The sequence below is a fragment of the Budorcas taxicolor genome, chromosome 24, assembly GCF_023091745.1.
Source record: "Budorcas taxicolor isolate Tak-1 chromosome 24, Takin1.1, whole genome shotgun sequence".
Taxonomy (NCBI): Eukaryota; Metazoa; Chordata; class Mammalia; order Artiodactyla; family Bovidae; genus Budorcas; species Budorcas taxicolor.
The window spans coordinates 20,922,849-20,940,761 of record NC_068933.1 but is presented as its reverse complement, the minus strand read 5'-3'; the positions used below and the strand labels follow the sequence as shown (position 1 = coordinate 20,940,761).

Genomic DNA, 17,913 nt, shown 5'->3' with positions numbered 1-17,913 from the left:
TAGATACTGTTTTAGAATACTCTGATCACAGTATCATTCAGTTCTCTGAACTATTTTTGAGTAAAAACGTCCCAAGGAGATCCGAGGGTTGCCATGAGCTAGAAGGACCAGATCCTTACTAATTCCTCAGAGATCTTCTCTATCACCGAAGAAGGCAATTTTCTTATGTATGTCTCTGGTTCCAGGTAGAGCGTTGGATAAACAGGACCCTTGCACATCGCCGGGAGCAGGTGCTGGTTTCAGCGGCAGGTCAGCCTCGGGTTCCGATCGGCGAGCCAGCAGAGAGGACCACGCCCTCCGCCGCCGCGCGGGTCTCCCGCAAGCCGCGGGCTGCGTGCGCCGCGCAGCGCGGCTCGCCGGGGCCCCCTGGCCACGCCCACTTCCTGCCCCATCCCGGGTCTTTCCAGGTCTCCTCTCCCGGTGAACCGGATGCGCCGTCAGTTTTCTCCTCAGCGTCCTCCGCTGGTTTCCCACTGCCCGGCGAGGCCGTAGGCATCCACGGGGGCACGGGCAGGGGGCTCCCGGAGGCTGGCCTGGCAGGTATAGGGCGCCGGTAGGAGCTGGGCGCGCACGGTTACCGCGCGTGGAGGAGACACTGCCCTGCGGCGATGGGTGCCAGGGGCGCTCCTTCACGCCGGAGGCAGGCGGGGCGGCGGCCGCGGTATCTCCCCACCGGGAGCTTTCCCTTCCTCCTCCTCCTGCTGCTCCTGTGCATCCAGCTCGGCGGAGGACAGAAGAAAAAGGAGGTAGGGCGAATCCCGTGGGCATTCCTGGGCGGGCCGGGGCGGGTCCGAGTGGGCGAGCCGCGTTGCTAGGCAGATGGGCCGCGGGGCGTGGGCGATGGCTGATTTTGGGGGTGCTGGCGGAGTCTGCGGGCAGGCTTTTGCGCATGTCCTTTGAGCCCCACAGTTTCAAAAGTGGGGTTGCCATGTCCTTCCTCAGAAAACAACGCCAAGCCCCTCGCTCTTCGGTCACGGCGCGCTTTTGACCCTTAGTTGAAGGCTAAGGTTCGGGGCCCCTTAGTCAGTAAAAAGGGGTTTGTTGGATGTGAAAATACCGTTTAGGAGTATTTGAAGCCTGCATCGAAGGAACGGTTTGTTCCTTGTGTTTCTTATCCTGCGCCCTTCGTTATCTGTTTAGGAGGCAACAGCATATTGAGACTGTGTTTAAAGTTATTCTGTGTTTTATTAAACCTTTGTAAAGCTGTCTATTTTTCCTTAGGTTAAAATCACGGTATAATTGTGCCAGTAACCTCACGTTATTTAGGTTGCACACATTTGTTTGTGAAATTCAGATCACCTGACCTCAGTCTTAGCCCTCTAATAACTTTGATGAGGGGCTTCTCTGGTGGCTTAGTGGTAAAGAATTCGCCTGTCAGTGCAGGAGCCAGAGGGGGCTCGGTTCGATCCCTGGGTCGGGAAGATTCTCTGGAGGAGGAAATGGCGATTCACTCCAGAAGCTTGCTTGGGAAATCCCATGGACGGAGGAGCCTGGTGGGCTTCAGCAGTGGCGTGGCGACAGGACTGAGGAACACAGCACACACGCACAGCTTTGACGAGGGCGAGGATTGAAGTAACTGACCGTATTTAAAGTAACTGTCTAGTTATTTGTGAATTTCAGTTGTCCTTGGATAACTTTTACCTTGGATGCTCGATCTATAAGGATTAGAAAAAAAAATTAGGAAATGTGAGTAAGGTTTCTAATTGTACGTCGTTTACTGAGAGCATCTCCTCATATTAATGAGGTTTTTTCAAAATGGTTTTTCCCGGTGAAGTTTTACTTACATACACCTGGCTCTAATTCTGGTTTCAAATGTTACCGCAACTTTCTTGATAACTGGGTTGAGAGCGTGAAAAAACATCCTCACACACACAATAATTCTGGTTCTCTTTACTCTTTGCTTGAAACAATTTTGGATTAATATATTTTCTTCCTTTAACTTTTTAAATTTCAACATGAAAATAGGCCTTAGCGAAATTCTTGGTGGAGTTCTGGTAAGATTTTTGGTGAAGAACCGCTGTTAAGACTGTATTTACAAATATAATGATTTCCCCCCTCCTACCACTTGGTATTTATATACATTCTTAGAGTTTTAGATTTCATAGTTTTTCTTGAGAAAAGGAGGAGATTTTGAAAAGTAGTTTTTGTGTGAATTACCAGAGCAGAGGGCAGTTAAAACGATGAGGAACTCCAGGAAAATTCTTATGATTTGTCTCCTAGATAGACTTCTGTGACTATGGTTACTTGCGCTTGAAAGGAAAAAAAAGCCCCCAAAGAAGTCTGAAAAGTGTACATCTTCAAAAAAGCATCTTAGCATCTCTAAGTATGACTACTTTAGCATGTGACAACAAGCATTAATTTAGTATAAGTGGCTTCCCTGGTGGCTCAGTCGGTAAAGAGTCTGCCTGCAATGTGGGAGACCTGGGTTCTATCCCTGGGTTGGGAAGATCCCCTGGAGAAGGAAACGGCAATGAGCATGCATATTTCTGAAACATTGTCTAGTTCTCTTTCTGATGCTCAGTTACAAAATTATGGTCCTAAACAGACATTTCTCCAAAGAAGACATACAGATGGCTAACAGATACATGAAAAGATGCTTAATATTGCTCATTAGAGAAATGCAAAGTAAAACTACAATGAGATATCACCTCACATCGGTCAGAATGTCCACCATCAAAGTCTACAAACAATAAATGCTGGTGAGGGTGTGGAGAAAAGGGAACCCTTTTGCACTGTTGGTGGGAATGTAAATTGATACAGCCACTAGGGAAGACAGTATGGAGATTTCTTTAAAGAAGCTGGGAATAAAACCACCATATGACCAACCAGTTGCACTCCTAGGCATGCATATACCCCGAGGAAACCGAAATTGAAAAAGACACATGTACCTCAGTGTTCATTGCAGCACTATTTACAAAGCTACAACATGGAAGCAACCTAGATGTCCATTGACAGAGGAATGGATAAAGAAGTTGTGGTACATAGACACAGTGGAGTATTACTCAGCCGTAAAAAGGAACAACTTTGAGTCAGTTCTAGTGAGGTGGATTAACCTAGACCCTGTTACACAGAGTGAAGTAAGTCAGAAAGAAATAAATATCATATACTAATGCATATATATGGAATCTAGAAAGATGGTACCGAATTTATTTACAGGGCAGCAATGGAGAAACAGACACAGAGAACGGACTTATGGATATGGGGAGAGGGGAGGAGAGGGTGAAATGTATGGAAAGAGTAACATGGAAACTTATTACCATATGTAAAATAGATAGCTAACGGGAATGTGCTGTATGCCTCAGGGAACTCAAATCAGGGGCTCTGTATCAACCTAGAGGAGTGGGATGGGGAGGGAGACAGGAAGGGGGTTCAAGAGGGAAGGGACATATGTATACCTATGGCTGGTTCATGTTGAGGTTTGACAGAAAACAAAATTCTATAAAGCAGTTATCCTTCAATTAAAAAAAAACAAACTATGGTCTCTTCAAATACTGAGAGAGAAACATTCTTTATTGGAAATACTGAAAAGTGATTAGTCTCAAGTGTTTTTTTTTTTCTAGGACTATTACAGTGTTGTTTTGACCATATGTGGTTGTTTGGCTTGTTTTTTGCTTAGATTAGAACCTGATGCCCAGTATGAGATTTGACACCATTGAACCAGAAAAATATAACAGTTGGAACTTAATTTACTACAATAAATACTACAAACATAAGTGCCAGAACATCTGACTTGGCATGGATGGTGTTTTCTTTTGTGCTGGGGAATCCAAATGGAAACCTCCAGTTGAACCTGGAATCAGAAACTGGACACTGGATGCTTTTAAGGAAGTCACATTTATGACAGTTACCATTGTAGGTTTTTTAATAGAACCGGTGGTGTGGTTACAATTCATACCCGGTCTAATTATTTGAAATAGAATATCTTAAATCACTTAACTTCCTGAATTTTAGTTATGTTTCTTAAAAATACAGACATAATACCTACATTTCAGTGTTGTTGGGATTAAATAAGACTAAATTTAAAGTGTTTAGTACAGTGCACATAACAAATGATCACTAATTTGGGTGCTGTAATTATGTGTCCTGATTTAAATGAAAGAGGATAGACATAATGAAATCCGAAAATAACGTAAAATTTTTTTTTGCTAAGTTAACTGACTTTGTAATAACTAAATTATGGTTTATGGAATAAATTGTTACTTATTTTATTTTGAAACACTGGGAATTCCAAACTCTTACATTGTTTGAGAACTTCCCAAAAGGAGGTTTTTATATCATGGAACAGTTGGTGATATGGTTATGTGTGTGTCTGTCTATATTTGTATATACTTATTTGTTTGTGAAGACATTTTCACTCACTAAATATAGTTAGCTTTCCTATGTTCTTTATTTAAGAATATAGTCAAGAGAAATAAGTGAATAGGGAAAGAAAATCAACTAGAGATTTTTATAGTCCATTTCCTTAGTTACATTGAATACAGTCCTGTTAATTGATTTTTAAATCCTCATGTTAAGTGGTATGGATTTGCAGGAGACTTTAGTTTCTTAATATCATTTGCATTTCTGGTGTCTCATGGGTTTCCATTATTTTAACAGTTTCTCTGTTTCTTACATTGTTTAATCAGTTTCATTTAGAATTGTTTCAGTCTGTATGACTTCTAATAGTATGAAAAGAGCTCAAATTCTGTAATGATTTCCATTGGACTTAGTGACTTTGCCACCATCAAAAGTAGCTGCCGTCAGCTCTCCATCAGTGGATCCTGTTATCTGCAGACACAAAGGGCCAGCTGTCCCCCCACCATTTGGTAGGGTAAAGAGCTTGAGTAGTTTCAGATTTTGGTATCTGCTGGGTCCTGGAACTAATTTCCATCAGATCAGTTCAGTTCAGTCTCTCAGTCGTTTCTCTTTGCGACCCTGTGGACTGCCACACGCCAGGCTTCCCTGTCCATCACCAACTCCCAGAGTTTGCTCAAACTCATGTCCATCGAGTCAGTGATACCATCCAACCATCTCATGCTCTGTCGTTCCCTTCTCCTGCCCTCAATCTTTCCCAGCATCAGGGTCTTTCCATCAGATACTGAAGGATAACTATAATATATATTATACTTTCTGCAAAGCAAATGATTAGCTAACAGGCTAGAACATGTAGATAACAATGAACATGCAATATGAAACATTGAGTGACTCATATTTTTTAAGAGAACTAACAGTATTAGTTGCCTCTGAGATAACTTCTGTAAGCACATTCTACAATAAGATGTATGTATCCAGTATCCAGTTACTTAATACTTCACTGTCTTAGCAAATGGTAAGGAAAGGATGAAACCAAGCAGTGGATTTCGATTTTACCTTTAAGCAGAGAACTTAGGTGGAAGAAATAGGTTGCAAACATATGAGTACAACTTTAAGAAATGTAGTAATTATACATTGATATGTATCCACATGTACAGCAGTCATGGTGATGTCAGATTGTTGTGTCGTGTAGATTATATTTTGTGTACAGTAACTCCTTGAAGAGTAATTGGAAATGACAGGTCTTACTTAGTATGGCCAAAACTGCTTGTCAGTAACGGTGAATGTTTTGCCTGCTGCAGTCTCATGGGTAATGGCAGAAGGCACAGGACTCCTGGGTCACAGCTGGACAGTTTATTACAGCGGTAGAATTGCCACAATATCAGCGTTTGTGCCGGTGACACAGGCCAGCTGACACCAGGAATGTATATTTTGGAGCAGAAGAGAACCTTGAGCTTGTGGAACCAGATCTTTCATAATGGGCAGTAAACTTAGCTGGCTTTTCAGCTCTACCGTAAGACAGCATCTTCATTAAAGTAGAAAGTGAACAGAGCTGCTGGGTGTTCTGGAAGGGACCCCGTGTCGCAAAGTTGTGTGCTGTACAGACATCCCTGAAAAGATCCTGTAGAACAAAGTCAGTCAGTGCGTGTGCTTTCAAGTTACGGGGAAACCTGTGACCTGTCTGCTGACGTAAAGGACCGTACCTTTGTCAAAATGAGCGCTTCAGGATAGCTTTCTGTGCATAGACACAGCACCTGCATGCTCAGTCCCTTGTAGGTGTTTTCTTCACATGGAGGACACGGTGACAGCGGACAGCAGCGTGAAACTTGACCCACAGATTCATCAGGTGTTAACTTTTTTTGAGGGGGGTCCACATTTACTTGCGCATGTTTTCTTTTGACTTAAACAGTGAGTTTGGATGTAAGAGTGATCAGTATGGCTGTGACTACCTTAAGTAGCCTCCAGGTTTTATTGGTGTATTAGACCATGTAAAGAGCCCACTCATTGGAAAAGACCCTGATGCTGGCAAAGGTTGAAGGCAGGAGAAGGGGGTGACAGAGGATGAGATGGTTGGATGACATCACCCACTTAGTGGACATGGATTTGAGCAAACTCTGGGGGATGATGAAGGACAGGGAAGCCTGTTGTGCTGCAGTCTGTGGGGTTGCAAAGAGTGAGACATAACTGAGCAGCTGAACAACAACATGATCCAATCCCACCAGAAAATTTACCTTGGGCTTAGTGTCAGAGTGACATTTCTCCTGCTAGAGGACAGGTAGGTCATGAACCCAAATAAGTAGTGTTTATGTTAATCTCTCTAGTTTTTTTTTTTTTTTTCTATCTATTGGCTAGATTTCTGCTGCTTCTCTAATTGAGCATATCTAAGGGGAAACTGTCCTGGCCTCTGCCCATCTGTTTTCTCATTGCTGTTAACAGTGCTGTTTTATGGGGAACACATTTTAACCTAATTTAGTAATCACTTGCCATATATATATATCTTGGTAGCTCTTATGTTTTGCACACTGTACATAAAGGCTGACTTCACGTAATTTCTTGCCAAGTTTTACATAGATTTAAGGAGAGCATCTTGCAAAATTCTACACATAGAGATGTAAAACACAGAAAGACTTAGTTTGAATTGTGAAACTTCAAAATAGTATTACGAAGAATAGAGAGTATCTTTTTGTTATTGTTGTAGTAATAGGTATCTGTCTACCTACCTACCTGGTTGTCTGCTTCGGTTTAATGTCAAAAAGAAAAAAGTCAGCGTCAACAGTGAGCTTATATTACAGCATGTTTCACAAATCTGTGATGAAAAGTCCTAACTTAGAAGCATAGCATCCTGAAGCCATTAATAAATTGAGAAAAGTTAAGAAAGAAAGGAAGTATTTTCTAACATATTTGTTACTGCATTTTTAAATTTTTTTTTTGTTACTACATTTTTGGTTGCTTATGTGAAGATACCTATTAATATTTTGATGTTTGAAAGTGGAAAAGGACGTTTCTTTCCCCTGAATGCTACTGTGAGAGCTCAGCTACCTTTAAGGAAAAGGGGGACACCACACTATACGTTAGGTAAATTGTGGTATTGATTTTATTTAATGGAACTGTTGTCTGTTTATTTTAGATATGTATTTTTAGAGGTGGCTTAATATTGTTGTCAACATGATTTGACTCAACTTTTGGAAAAATTGTGTCCTCTCTGCCCAGAAGAAAGGCAAACCATTGGAAAGTTAGTTCATAGGATTTTTGTGGGTAAAACTTAAGGTACAAAATTGATTACAAATTGTGAACTCTGCTTACTAATATTAAATATTAAATTGAATGAGAAGCCTTCCTGTAATTTGGTGAATTTAACAAACTTGGGAGTCAGAATTAAGGCTTAAATTGTATCAGGAAATGAGAAAAAGTCAGTGTAGATAGAAGATGTAATGCCAGGCATTTCACTTAAATTGTTTATAATCTTCACAATATCTTGGTGGTTGTGACAATTTTGTTTGCCTTACCTTTGTCTTTGTTAACAGTATTCCTTGGTTTGATTTAAGTAATAGAAATTGGGACCATCCCAAGCCCTAAGCAGTCATTTTCATTCGTCGAAGATTATCACGATTATCCAGTACCTTTCTAATGGTTGGTTTAGGAGTGAGCATATGATACGATTACGTAGGGTTTTCGGAAGTTTCCTCCTCCTCCTTTATAAAGGACCCAAGATTGGGGTGGGGTTAATTCTCTCTTCCTGTCTTTGAATGTGTGTATCAGGATGTGATGCTTGAGTTGCTGAACTCACCTTGAACCACATAAATACAAGCCTGCGGTCAGAACCAGTAAGTTCATGACAGCAGAGTTGAAAAGAGGGAAGAGCCAGTGTGCTTGATGGCATGGCTTAACTAGCCTCGGAATTGCTCTACTGTGGACTCCTTGTTAAGTTAACAAGCTTTCTCATTGTTTGTGCTAAGTCACTTCAGTTGTGTCTGACTTTTTGCAACCCTATGGACTGTAGCCTGCCAGGCTCTTCTGTCCATAGGATTCTTCAGGTAAAAATACTGGAGTGGGTGGCCATGCCCTCTTCCAGGGGATCTTTTCTGGAGGGATTGAAGCAGCTTCTCTTATGTCTCCTGCATTGAAAGGTGGGTTCTTTACCACTGGCGTGCCTGGGAAGCCCTTCTTATTGTTTACATTTCAAATTGAATTTTCTGATTTTTGTATTTGAAAGCATTCTACTGAGGAAGGTCATCTTGCATTAAGAATTTTATACATGACTGTACAACTTGTAAGTTTACCGTCTTGCTCCAAAGAACTCTTTCTACACTATGTTTTAGTCACCTAACTAGTACTTTGCTATATGAGTTAGTTATTAAATATTAGTGAAGGACCATTAAGTATATATAGTCATTGCCAATCTTTGAATATCAGTGGTCAGTATTAGAAGTTTGTGTTTGTCTTTGAAGTGAATATTCATGTGTTCCTTTTATTGAAATAATCTCATTTTTATTGTATAAAATGAAATTCTCTTTCCAAAAATTATGTCCAAAAGATGGTGGGAAAGAAATTAGGCGTAAATTTGTTACGTGCCTTTAAAGCTATTAGCCCAAGAAGAGTAGAAGAGAGTAGGTATACCTGAATATATTTGCTGTATGCTGCTTTCTATGTGAATGTTGTAAAAAAATTACTTATCTCTTTTGCTTCTGCATATGTAATATGTTGGTATGTAACTTAAACATATGTGAAATAAAATTCAGGAAGATATTTTCTTTTAAAAAAGATCTTATTTTAATAAACTCAGTTAACGTTTGAGTTACGATTAAGCAGAAAAACAGGGACCTTTCTCAAAGAGCTGGTTTTGTGCAGTGTTGATGGGTTCCTTTTTTTTTTTTTTACAGTGAAATCTTTCAAAGGGAATAAAAGACTTTTCTCACTCGTAAAAGTGGAGTGGCTTTGCTATGTCCTGTGCTTGTTTCCTGTACATTTTTCCCCCCTTTTGGAGCCTTTATGGGGAGAAAGAGTGACTGAGTTAAGGTGTAACAGAATCATAATGGCCCTGTGATTCAGCTTGGCTTCCTACTGAGAGCTGCCTGAGTCATGGGCTTTGATGTCCCGTGGACTCCACATTATCAAGAGGATAGTAACTGGATGTGTGTGAGGGGGTGTGGGGGGCGAGGAGGGTTTAAACACTGCACTATAGAATGATAAAGCAGGAAAATCTGATTCCAGGCTAAATAACAAAACGGGGACTAGAAAGGAGTTTTCCTGCCACCAGGGTTGTATTTCCCTATCCCCATGCTCAGTTACTCCTTCCATGTTTCTGCCTCTCCCCTCTTTTTTATTTTGATTACACTATTATTTTGTCTTTCTTTTCATAACTGATCTTTTATGAACTTTAATGATACTTAGAGTTGACCCCTTTGAAAACATAATTTATAAACTTAGGCCATCATTTTCTTTAGCAAGTTGTTTACATAAATGAACTTAGGCTGAGGGGAGCCTAAAGTCACAAAAGACAGAACTCTGTAACCTACATGAATTCAGAAAGTATGAAAGTTTCTATTCCATCTTTCTTTGCTAAGTGGTGTCTCCTACAATCTCTAACACTAAGTAAAGCATCTTCACACATCTGTTTGCCAGAGTCCGAAATCAGGTCACATTTTACTAGGTTTCAAACCTTTACTCACTTGTGATTTTTTTGCCACCTCTTCCTTCACCCCAGCCCAAGATGTCCCCTGGGACTTTTCTAACCAATGCTGTCTTGGAGGAGTATTGTTTTAAATGCCAATAAAATGGACTCAGTGTTCTTCTCACGCTGTTGAGTGCTTTTCCTGAGTGAGGCTTTGTCTAACTCTCCTGTTTTAGATCTCGCCACTGGTATATGCTTCTCTCTAGGGTTAACTTAAACAGGTTACTCCTTCTTTGTCCATTTAGAATCAGGAATTCCTACCATATGCTTCTCAGGTGGCTCAGTGGATAAAGAATCTGCCTGCAACGCAGGAGACACGGGCTTGATCTCTGGGGCGGAAAGATTCCGTAAAGGAGGGCATGGCAACCCATGACAGTGTTCTTGTCTGGAGAATCCCGTGCACAGAGGAGCCTGGCGGGCGATAGTCCATGGGGTTGTATAGTGTCTCAGAGCTGGACACGACTGGAGTGACTGAGCACGCATGCGCCCTGTGCTCACATCGATGGTCTGTGTGCTGCTTCTGAATGGCTCTTGGCTGAATTATTGCCTGTTGTCTGTTGTTCCTTTTATTCTGCAAGCCCTTTGAGAAGAAGGGTTGTAGTTTTATTTTTATATTTCTATCCTCCATATTCAGGCATAGTGCCTTGTACTTGGTAAATGCTTAGTAAGGCTACTTTCGTCAAATTACTTAAGCTCTCCAAGCTTCAACTTCTTTGTATGAAAAGTAGAGATAGTCTGTTAGTCCCTGCTATAGAGTTGTGACCCTTCATGGGATAATCCTCTAAAGTATTTAGCATAGTGCCTGGAACATAAGTGCTTAATGAATTGCCAACTTTGGTGCTTATGTTAGTGACTGAATTCCCAGGATGTTCTGTGGTTGGTTTTATGTTTCCAAAGTGAATTTTCATGAGTAGCATATATTGATTTGGCATTTCAAAAGAAACTTTTAAAGACATTTGATGTGCATAATTTTTCATGAATATTTTCTTATGTGACAGATTCTGCTACTAAATTGGGTGTTGAGAATGTCATCATTACTTTCTTCAAATGATTCAAGATTTGGCAGTAACCATTTTATCATGGTTACTTTTCCTACAGCATTTGATAAGTGTCTCAGTATAGCCCTGTGTATGTGTGTCTGTGTCCGTGTACACACTCAGTTGTGTACAACTCTTGGCAAACCTGTGGGCTGTGGCCTGCCAGGCTCCTCTGTCCATGAAATTGTCTCGGCAAGAGTACTGAATGGGTTGCCATTTCCTACATCAGGGGATCTGCCTGACCCAGGGATCGAACTTGCATCTCCTGCATTGGCAATTGGATTGTTTACCATGGCGCCACTTGGGAAGCCCTGTTTGGGTGTAACATATTTAGCGTGCTCTGTACGTCTTAGAATTGGAGGTCTGTTTCCCTCTACAGGTTTTCTTCTGTTGTTGCATTAAATATACTTTCTGTCCCCTTTTCTTTCTCCTCTCCTTCTGGGATTCCTATAATGCAAGCATTGTTCCTTTGATTGTGTCCCATAATTCCTGTAGGCTTTCTTCAATCTTTTGTTTCTCTGACTGGATGATTTCAGTTGTCCTGATTCTTTCTTTTCTGTGATTGAGTCTGGTTTTGAAACTCTATTGAATTCTTCTGATCAGGTATTGTATTTTTGTACTCTGGGATTTCTGGTTTTTTTAATTTCTTTTTTTTTGTTGATCTTCTCGTTTGGTTGAAGCATTGTGTTCCTAATTTCATTTGTCTGCATGTGTTTGTAGGTCAATCAAATTCTTTAAGAAATTTGTCTGACAGTTCTTAGATCTGCACGTTTTAAGTATCTGTTATCAAAGCATTATTAGTCTCCTTTGGTGGTATCATGTTTACCTGATTTTTGTGATCCTTGGTTCCTTACATTGATATCTGCATATGTGAGTAAATTCTCTCCTTTTCCAGACTTTGAATGTTTGCTCTGACAGAGATAGTACTCCACCAGTCAGCTCAGTTTGGGTTTCTGGATTCCTCAGCTCTTACAGAGTTACTTTTATTTTTCAGTGGGTGCTGAATTTTTGTTGTTGAGGGGAGGGAATGATAAAATGAAGGTCGTCTTATGCTGACATGATGCTGACGTCACTCTTCTTTCCTTCTTTTTTGAAAGTTCATCAGCCTTGACTTGTGCGACTTGACTTTACACATGGCTTTGTGGCAGAATGATGGATAGCAGAGATTGTTGGAATGCCACTGTCACCTCTGGTTTTTTTTTGCTATTGATTTTAATTGTCGCCTCTCTTTGGCCTTCAATTGAAAGTCTGTGGCTGTATAATTTGCTCTTTTGCTTTCTCATTGTCTTTTCTTCTTATTTTACTGTTGGGTAGTCTTTATAGAGTGGAATGAAACTGTGAAAAGCCCGTAATGTGAATTCTAGCCACATTGTTCATCTTTGCCAATTATTTAGACCACAGTTTCCGTCTTTATAAATTAGAGTAATTCCCAACTTGAAGTTGGTTTGAAGAGGAAATGAAATGTGAACTTTACAAAAGGTTAAGGGTTTAATAAAAGTTAGTTCCAGAAAATGAACTATGGGTTCCAGGTTCTTTGATATAAACTCTGTGCTCTTGGGCCAGGCACTTAACCTTTTGAAACATCAGTTCGGTTGTAAAATGAGAACATTGAAAAAGATCAGGATGTCTGAATCTAGGTTAAATAGGAAAAGCTTCCCATTGGCCCTCTGAAATTATAAACATTTTTCATTTATATCATAAATGGATTTTTCTGGCATGAGCATCTGTCCTGTTTATTAGATTTTTAAAAAGTTAAAAGCTATTGGATTAAACATTTGCTTAGATCCTTTTTAGATGGTAAAATTATATGAAATATGATATCTGAATGATTTATGGTAGTTTTGCTAAATATCAAAGGTAATTTTGTCTTAGAGGTTGAATCTTAGTAATAGTTCTGCTCTGATTTGAATATAATGTCCTTATAAAGAACCTTGACTAATACTAGTTTTTAACAGTTTGAGTTACATGATCCATAGAGGATAACTAAAACTAATGGTGGCAGAGCTACGTAAGTTCTTTTTATTTGACTGTCAAATAGCAATTAGATTTACACTTGCCTTATCTTTTCCCATTTTAATCTACAAAGCCACAAATTAAAATAATAAGCTATTTCTGTACACCACTCTAGTTTTCAATATGGCATAGTTACTATTTCTGTAGTAACTCATGATAGATAAGAAACCTTAAAGAAGTAGTCAGTTTTCTGAGTACCATCATTAGCACCAGTCTCTAGGGTTCGAGATACATATTATCAGAACAGAAAAAACATACTTCATTATCTAAAAAGGAATTGGTGAAGGAAACAGTGGTGTTTTCCTTTGTAAAGTTAGGTTAGCTCTATGGCATTTTTACATAGATTACAGCCCATTTTTTTTTGTTTTTGCATTTTCACAGGATTCCTTCATGTCATAATAGATGATCCCAGGGAGCCTTTCTGTATTATTTTACTCATATCTTACCAAAATCTGAACTTCTTTATTGTACGGAGTTCCTAGTCTTACTTGTCTGTAAGTAATTACAGTCATAACAGAAGTCCTAAGTAGAGGAGACTTTTAAATTTTGTGATTGTTCTTCTGGCTATTGATTTCTTAAATAATGTAATTTTTTTCACATTATGTCCTTTTGGATTATTTTAAGTAGATATAATTGAAGTAAGTGGTAGAAAATAATTTTATTTGAGTGTCATCTTCCTAAAAGATGGCACACATTACTGAGTAAAGGGCCATGTCACTGACATTTCTCTGAAATGCGATCTGTTGTTCCTTTTTTTCAACAATCATCTGTTGATGAATACTGCATGTCAGATATCATGCTGTCTTTTGGAGGTAAAGTAGCGAATAGGACAGCCACTGTTCTGACATTTTCTGTTGCTCCTAGCCTAGAAGGAGATTCAGACAGGAAAACAGTTATTTATAGTGTGGTGTGAGAAATGAATGAACTGGAAACTGATGGCTGCCGTGGTGGTAGGTTAGCACATTGGGGTCAGCTGAAAACTGAAGGTACACATTATTTGTTGTTCAGTCACTAGGTCAGGTCCAGGTTTTTGTGACCCCATGGACTGCGGCACACCACGCTCTTCTGTCCTCCACAGTCTCCCTGGGTTTGCTCAGAGTCATACGCATTGAGTCGATCATGCTGTCCAACCACCTCATCCTCTGCGGCTCCCTTCTCCTTTGGCCCTCGTTCTGTCCCAGCATCACGGTCTTTTCCAGTGAGTTGGCACTTTGCATCAGGTGGCCAAAGTACTGAAGCTTCAGCTTCAGCAATTCCAATGGATATTCAGGGTTGATTTCCTTTAGGATGGAAGGTACACATAGGAAATGATTTAATGAAGGAAGGAGTGTTCTAAGAAGAAGAACTAGTACTGTGAAGGTCCAGAAATATGAAAAAGCACAACAAATTCAGGGAACTCAAAGTAGGTCGACATGGCTTGGCTTAGAATGCACAGGGTGGGCAGGGTGACAGGGCTTGAGGCTGGAATGGAAGCTGGAGTCAAATCCCAAGGGTCTCTGTGGGCATTGACCTTGAAGTCAGTGGGAGGAATTGAAAGGTTTTATCTTGGAGGTGATGAGGCTCACATTGAGGAGTATTGCTCTGTCAATGCTGTGGCAATCAGCTTCGGTGGGAATGTGAAATTGGAGCAACAGCAGCAGTCTGCTCAAGAGGCTCTGGCAGGAATGGACATGAGAGTTGATGGCAGTTTGTGGCAGTGAGAATACAGAGTGGTCACTGGATTTTTGAACTCTGTGAGCCAGAATTGGCAGCTGTTGGTGATCAGTTGTGTGTGGGGTGAAGAAGGTGGCAAGAATAAGGACTCCATTTCTTGGTAAAACAGAAATTCTATTTACTGAAATGGGAAACAAGAGAAAGATGAGATTTTGGAAGGAAGATAACGTTCCCTGCTAAGACTGTGTGTGATACATGGGTGAAATCCAAACTGAGGTGTTTGAGAGGTGGTAGAATGTATGAATACAGACCTTTGATTTGGCTAAAGATGAAATGGCTTTGGAAATCATTAGCATCAGTGGTAATTGAATTTTTGTTAGTGGTTAAAAATCACCCTGCCAGAGTACGTAGGGTGAAAACAGACAGCAAAGGCAGACCCTCAGGGATACCAGTGTGTCACTGTCCTCCAGAAGGCAGGCTTGCAGAAGAGACCAAGGCTGCGCCACCGGAGAGCTAGGAAGAAGCCCCGCAGAGGGGATGGCACAGAAGAAGAATGTTCCAGCAAGAGAGGGGTCAGTGGAGGTGAATGGCAACAGGCTAAACAAAAACTAGTAAGAGCCCTTTGGATTTAGCCAGCGCCGTTTGACTGCAGTGCTAAGCCGGCAACTGGAAGGGAGTGGGTGAGTACCTGAGTGGGTCAAGAGGAAGCGGAGACAGCCAGTGTCTCTTCCGCCGGGGCACTTCATCAGGCACTTCTGCCGGGGAAGGATGGAGAGTTAAGTGGGTGGGAGCTGGAGAAGAGGTTGACAGGTGAAGAGAGAAGGTAACCCAAGCAGAGCTGGGTGGGGAGAGGGGAGTGGGAGCTGGAGACTCGGGTGGGGTTAGCTTTATAGGCACTGTGGCAGCTCTCAGAGCTGCAGATAGTGTTGGCTTTTCTTCCATGCCCGTGATAGGATTGCAGTTCCCCACTCCTGTGAACTCGGGCTTGGCCACATGACTGACTTCGGCTCTTGAGATGTGAGCAGAGGTGTCATGTGTCCGTGACAGGCAGAGGCTCCGAGAGTCACTACATGCTCCACCATTGTCTCTTTCCTTCTGGCAGGGGACTGGGAGTGTTTGATGCAGTGGATACTCTTATTATCTGGGTCCTCGTGTGAAGAGGGTGAGCACAGTCTCCCTGCCAGCCCATGAGTTGGTGAAATCCACCTTTATTTTTTAAACGCTGAGATTGGAGCCAGTAGTGCTCTGTAATACAAGCTGTTGGATTGTTTACAAGGAGTAGCGACCTCTCTTACCTTTTGATGAGAGAAGGGGGTGAAAGAAGGGGTACAGTTGCAGGCACATTTGTTCCTTTGGTGGCCGAGACTGTTTCCTCTATGAAATGGAAGGTGAACTGAAAAGGAGGAGTAAGTTGTCTAGGACAGTGACTAGTCTTAAGTAGCGAGAATAGGCATCAGGTAATTTGCCTAGAATTACCCAGTTTACACAGAATAGGAAAACAAAGAAGCATTGTTAAGTCACAGGAAGGGTCAGATAATTTGAGAAATCATGAGTTTTGTATGATCCTTATTTGATTTTCTTTTCCTGTAACTGACCCAGAAGGGAAACTGCAGGGACAAGAAGTGTAGGCAGTTGGATTGCTTCAGGGTTGGAGGTTTCAGGTGGGAGATGGAAAGAGTGGCAGGGGGAGTTAACAGACATGCTGTGGGATGAGGGACTTGGAAGATAAAAGACTGTCCGTGCTGAGAGGGGAAAGAAGCAAGGCCCCAGTGATAGTGGAGGGTCGGAATGTTGTAGGGGAAACCAGAGTGAGGGAACTGGGAGAGCTGGTTTTTGTCATTACTGGGTTATATCAGTGTACCGTTGCAGAGGTGAAACTGTACCAGGTGAGACCCTGCTCATAAGGGCTGGAGTTGAGGTTAGTTATTGGAAGTGATGAGGATAAAGAGCTGAAAGGCTAGGAGGTAAGATTGTTTATGTGGACTTTACTCAATACTCAGAGTAAAAGAAAGATGAAGGGTAGTGACTAAGAGTTCCGTACATGACAGTGACTGAACAAGATGGAGAACTTAAGGTTTTGAAGGTCTGATTCATACAACAGCAGAGGTTTTTATGTGAGCACACAGCTTCCCTGGTGGCTCAGATGGTAAGGAATCTGCCTGCAATAAGGGAGACCTGGGTTTGAGCCATGGATTGGGAACCTCCTTCTCCCTCTTGGAGGAAGGCATGGCAACCCATTTCAGTATTCTTGCCTGGAGAATCCCAAGGACAGAAGAGCCTGGCAGGCTACAGTCCATGGGGTCGCAAAGTTAAGGACAGTGAAAAGTTTTCATTTTAGTAGCCCGAGAGGATCTAGTTAAGAGATTAGGGGAATACTCACTGTAGATACAAAAACTGTAAGGAATCAGTTGTGATCTTGAAAATTTTATATAAGCTTTTTCTTTGATTAGGTGGCAGTATTGCAGTTTTAAAAAAAGAAATTGTTAGGCAGTTAACAGTAACCTTCATTTCCTCCATATCATACTTCCAAGGTCTCAAACCAATTTCCTGATGTTTCAGCATTTTTATGTACCAGATAAATTTTTTCATGTCTGCAGTATTTCATGGATGTATGGAATATTGCTTCTGCTTAAATGATCTTGTAGAAATTTGGCAACATTTTATCCTTTACAAATTGCAGCCTTTTGTGTAAGAGTATTAAATCTAGCTAAATTTCTTACAGACTGTTTCAGCTCTGGATCATTTTATGAGATATAAGCCAATATGAATTCATATCATTCATTGGTCTCTGATTTAAAATGCATCAATAAGAATTGATTTCTGGATATAGATAATCAGAACGATTAATAAAAAGAGGTAAGAATTGATTTTAAGTCAGCTTTCAGACCTAAGAAAGAAATGGAAAAAACAGCCGCAGTGACAACTAAGCAGGAGTCTCTTGTCTTCAGAGATTTTGGAGATAAAAACCATCCCCAGCATTTTGTTATAACCAGGGTATTGTTACAGAATTATCACGGGGGGTTGAGTCCTGTGATGATATACCAACCACTGTTTTCTCATGGTTTTCTTCTGAGACGTTATCATTTGTGGTTTGTATATAATGTGTCTTGTTCTATTACTGAAGTAATCTTAGGAGTGTGCTGTAATAATAGAGCTGCTTTTTAGTGTATCTCTCCATCACACTTATCTCTTCCTCTTCAGATGAATAGTCCCTAGGAGCATTCAGAAATAGGCTATAAATACAAA

The 17,913-nt window shown here is 41.0% G+C and overlaps 1 protein-coding gene across 1 annotated transcript in view; it reads left to right on the top strand.

Moving 5' to 3' along the window:
• Window positions 1-446: 446 nt before the first annotated feature.
• Window positions 447-17,913, top strand: part of TUSC3 (tumor suppressor candidate 3) — a 221,634-nt gene continuing 204,167 nt past the window's right edge. Inside the window, exon 1 of the mRNA XM_052661361.1 lies at window positions 447-746. Coding sequence (XP_052517321.1) covers window positions 609-746 — 138 coding nt within the window. The 5' untranslated portion in view covers window positions 447-608. The remainder of the gene's footprint in view (window positions 747-17,913) is intronic.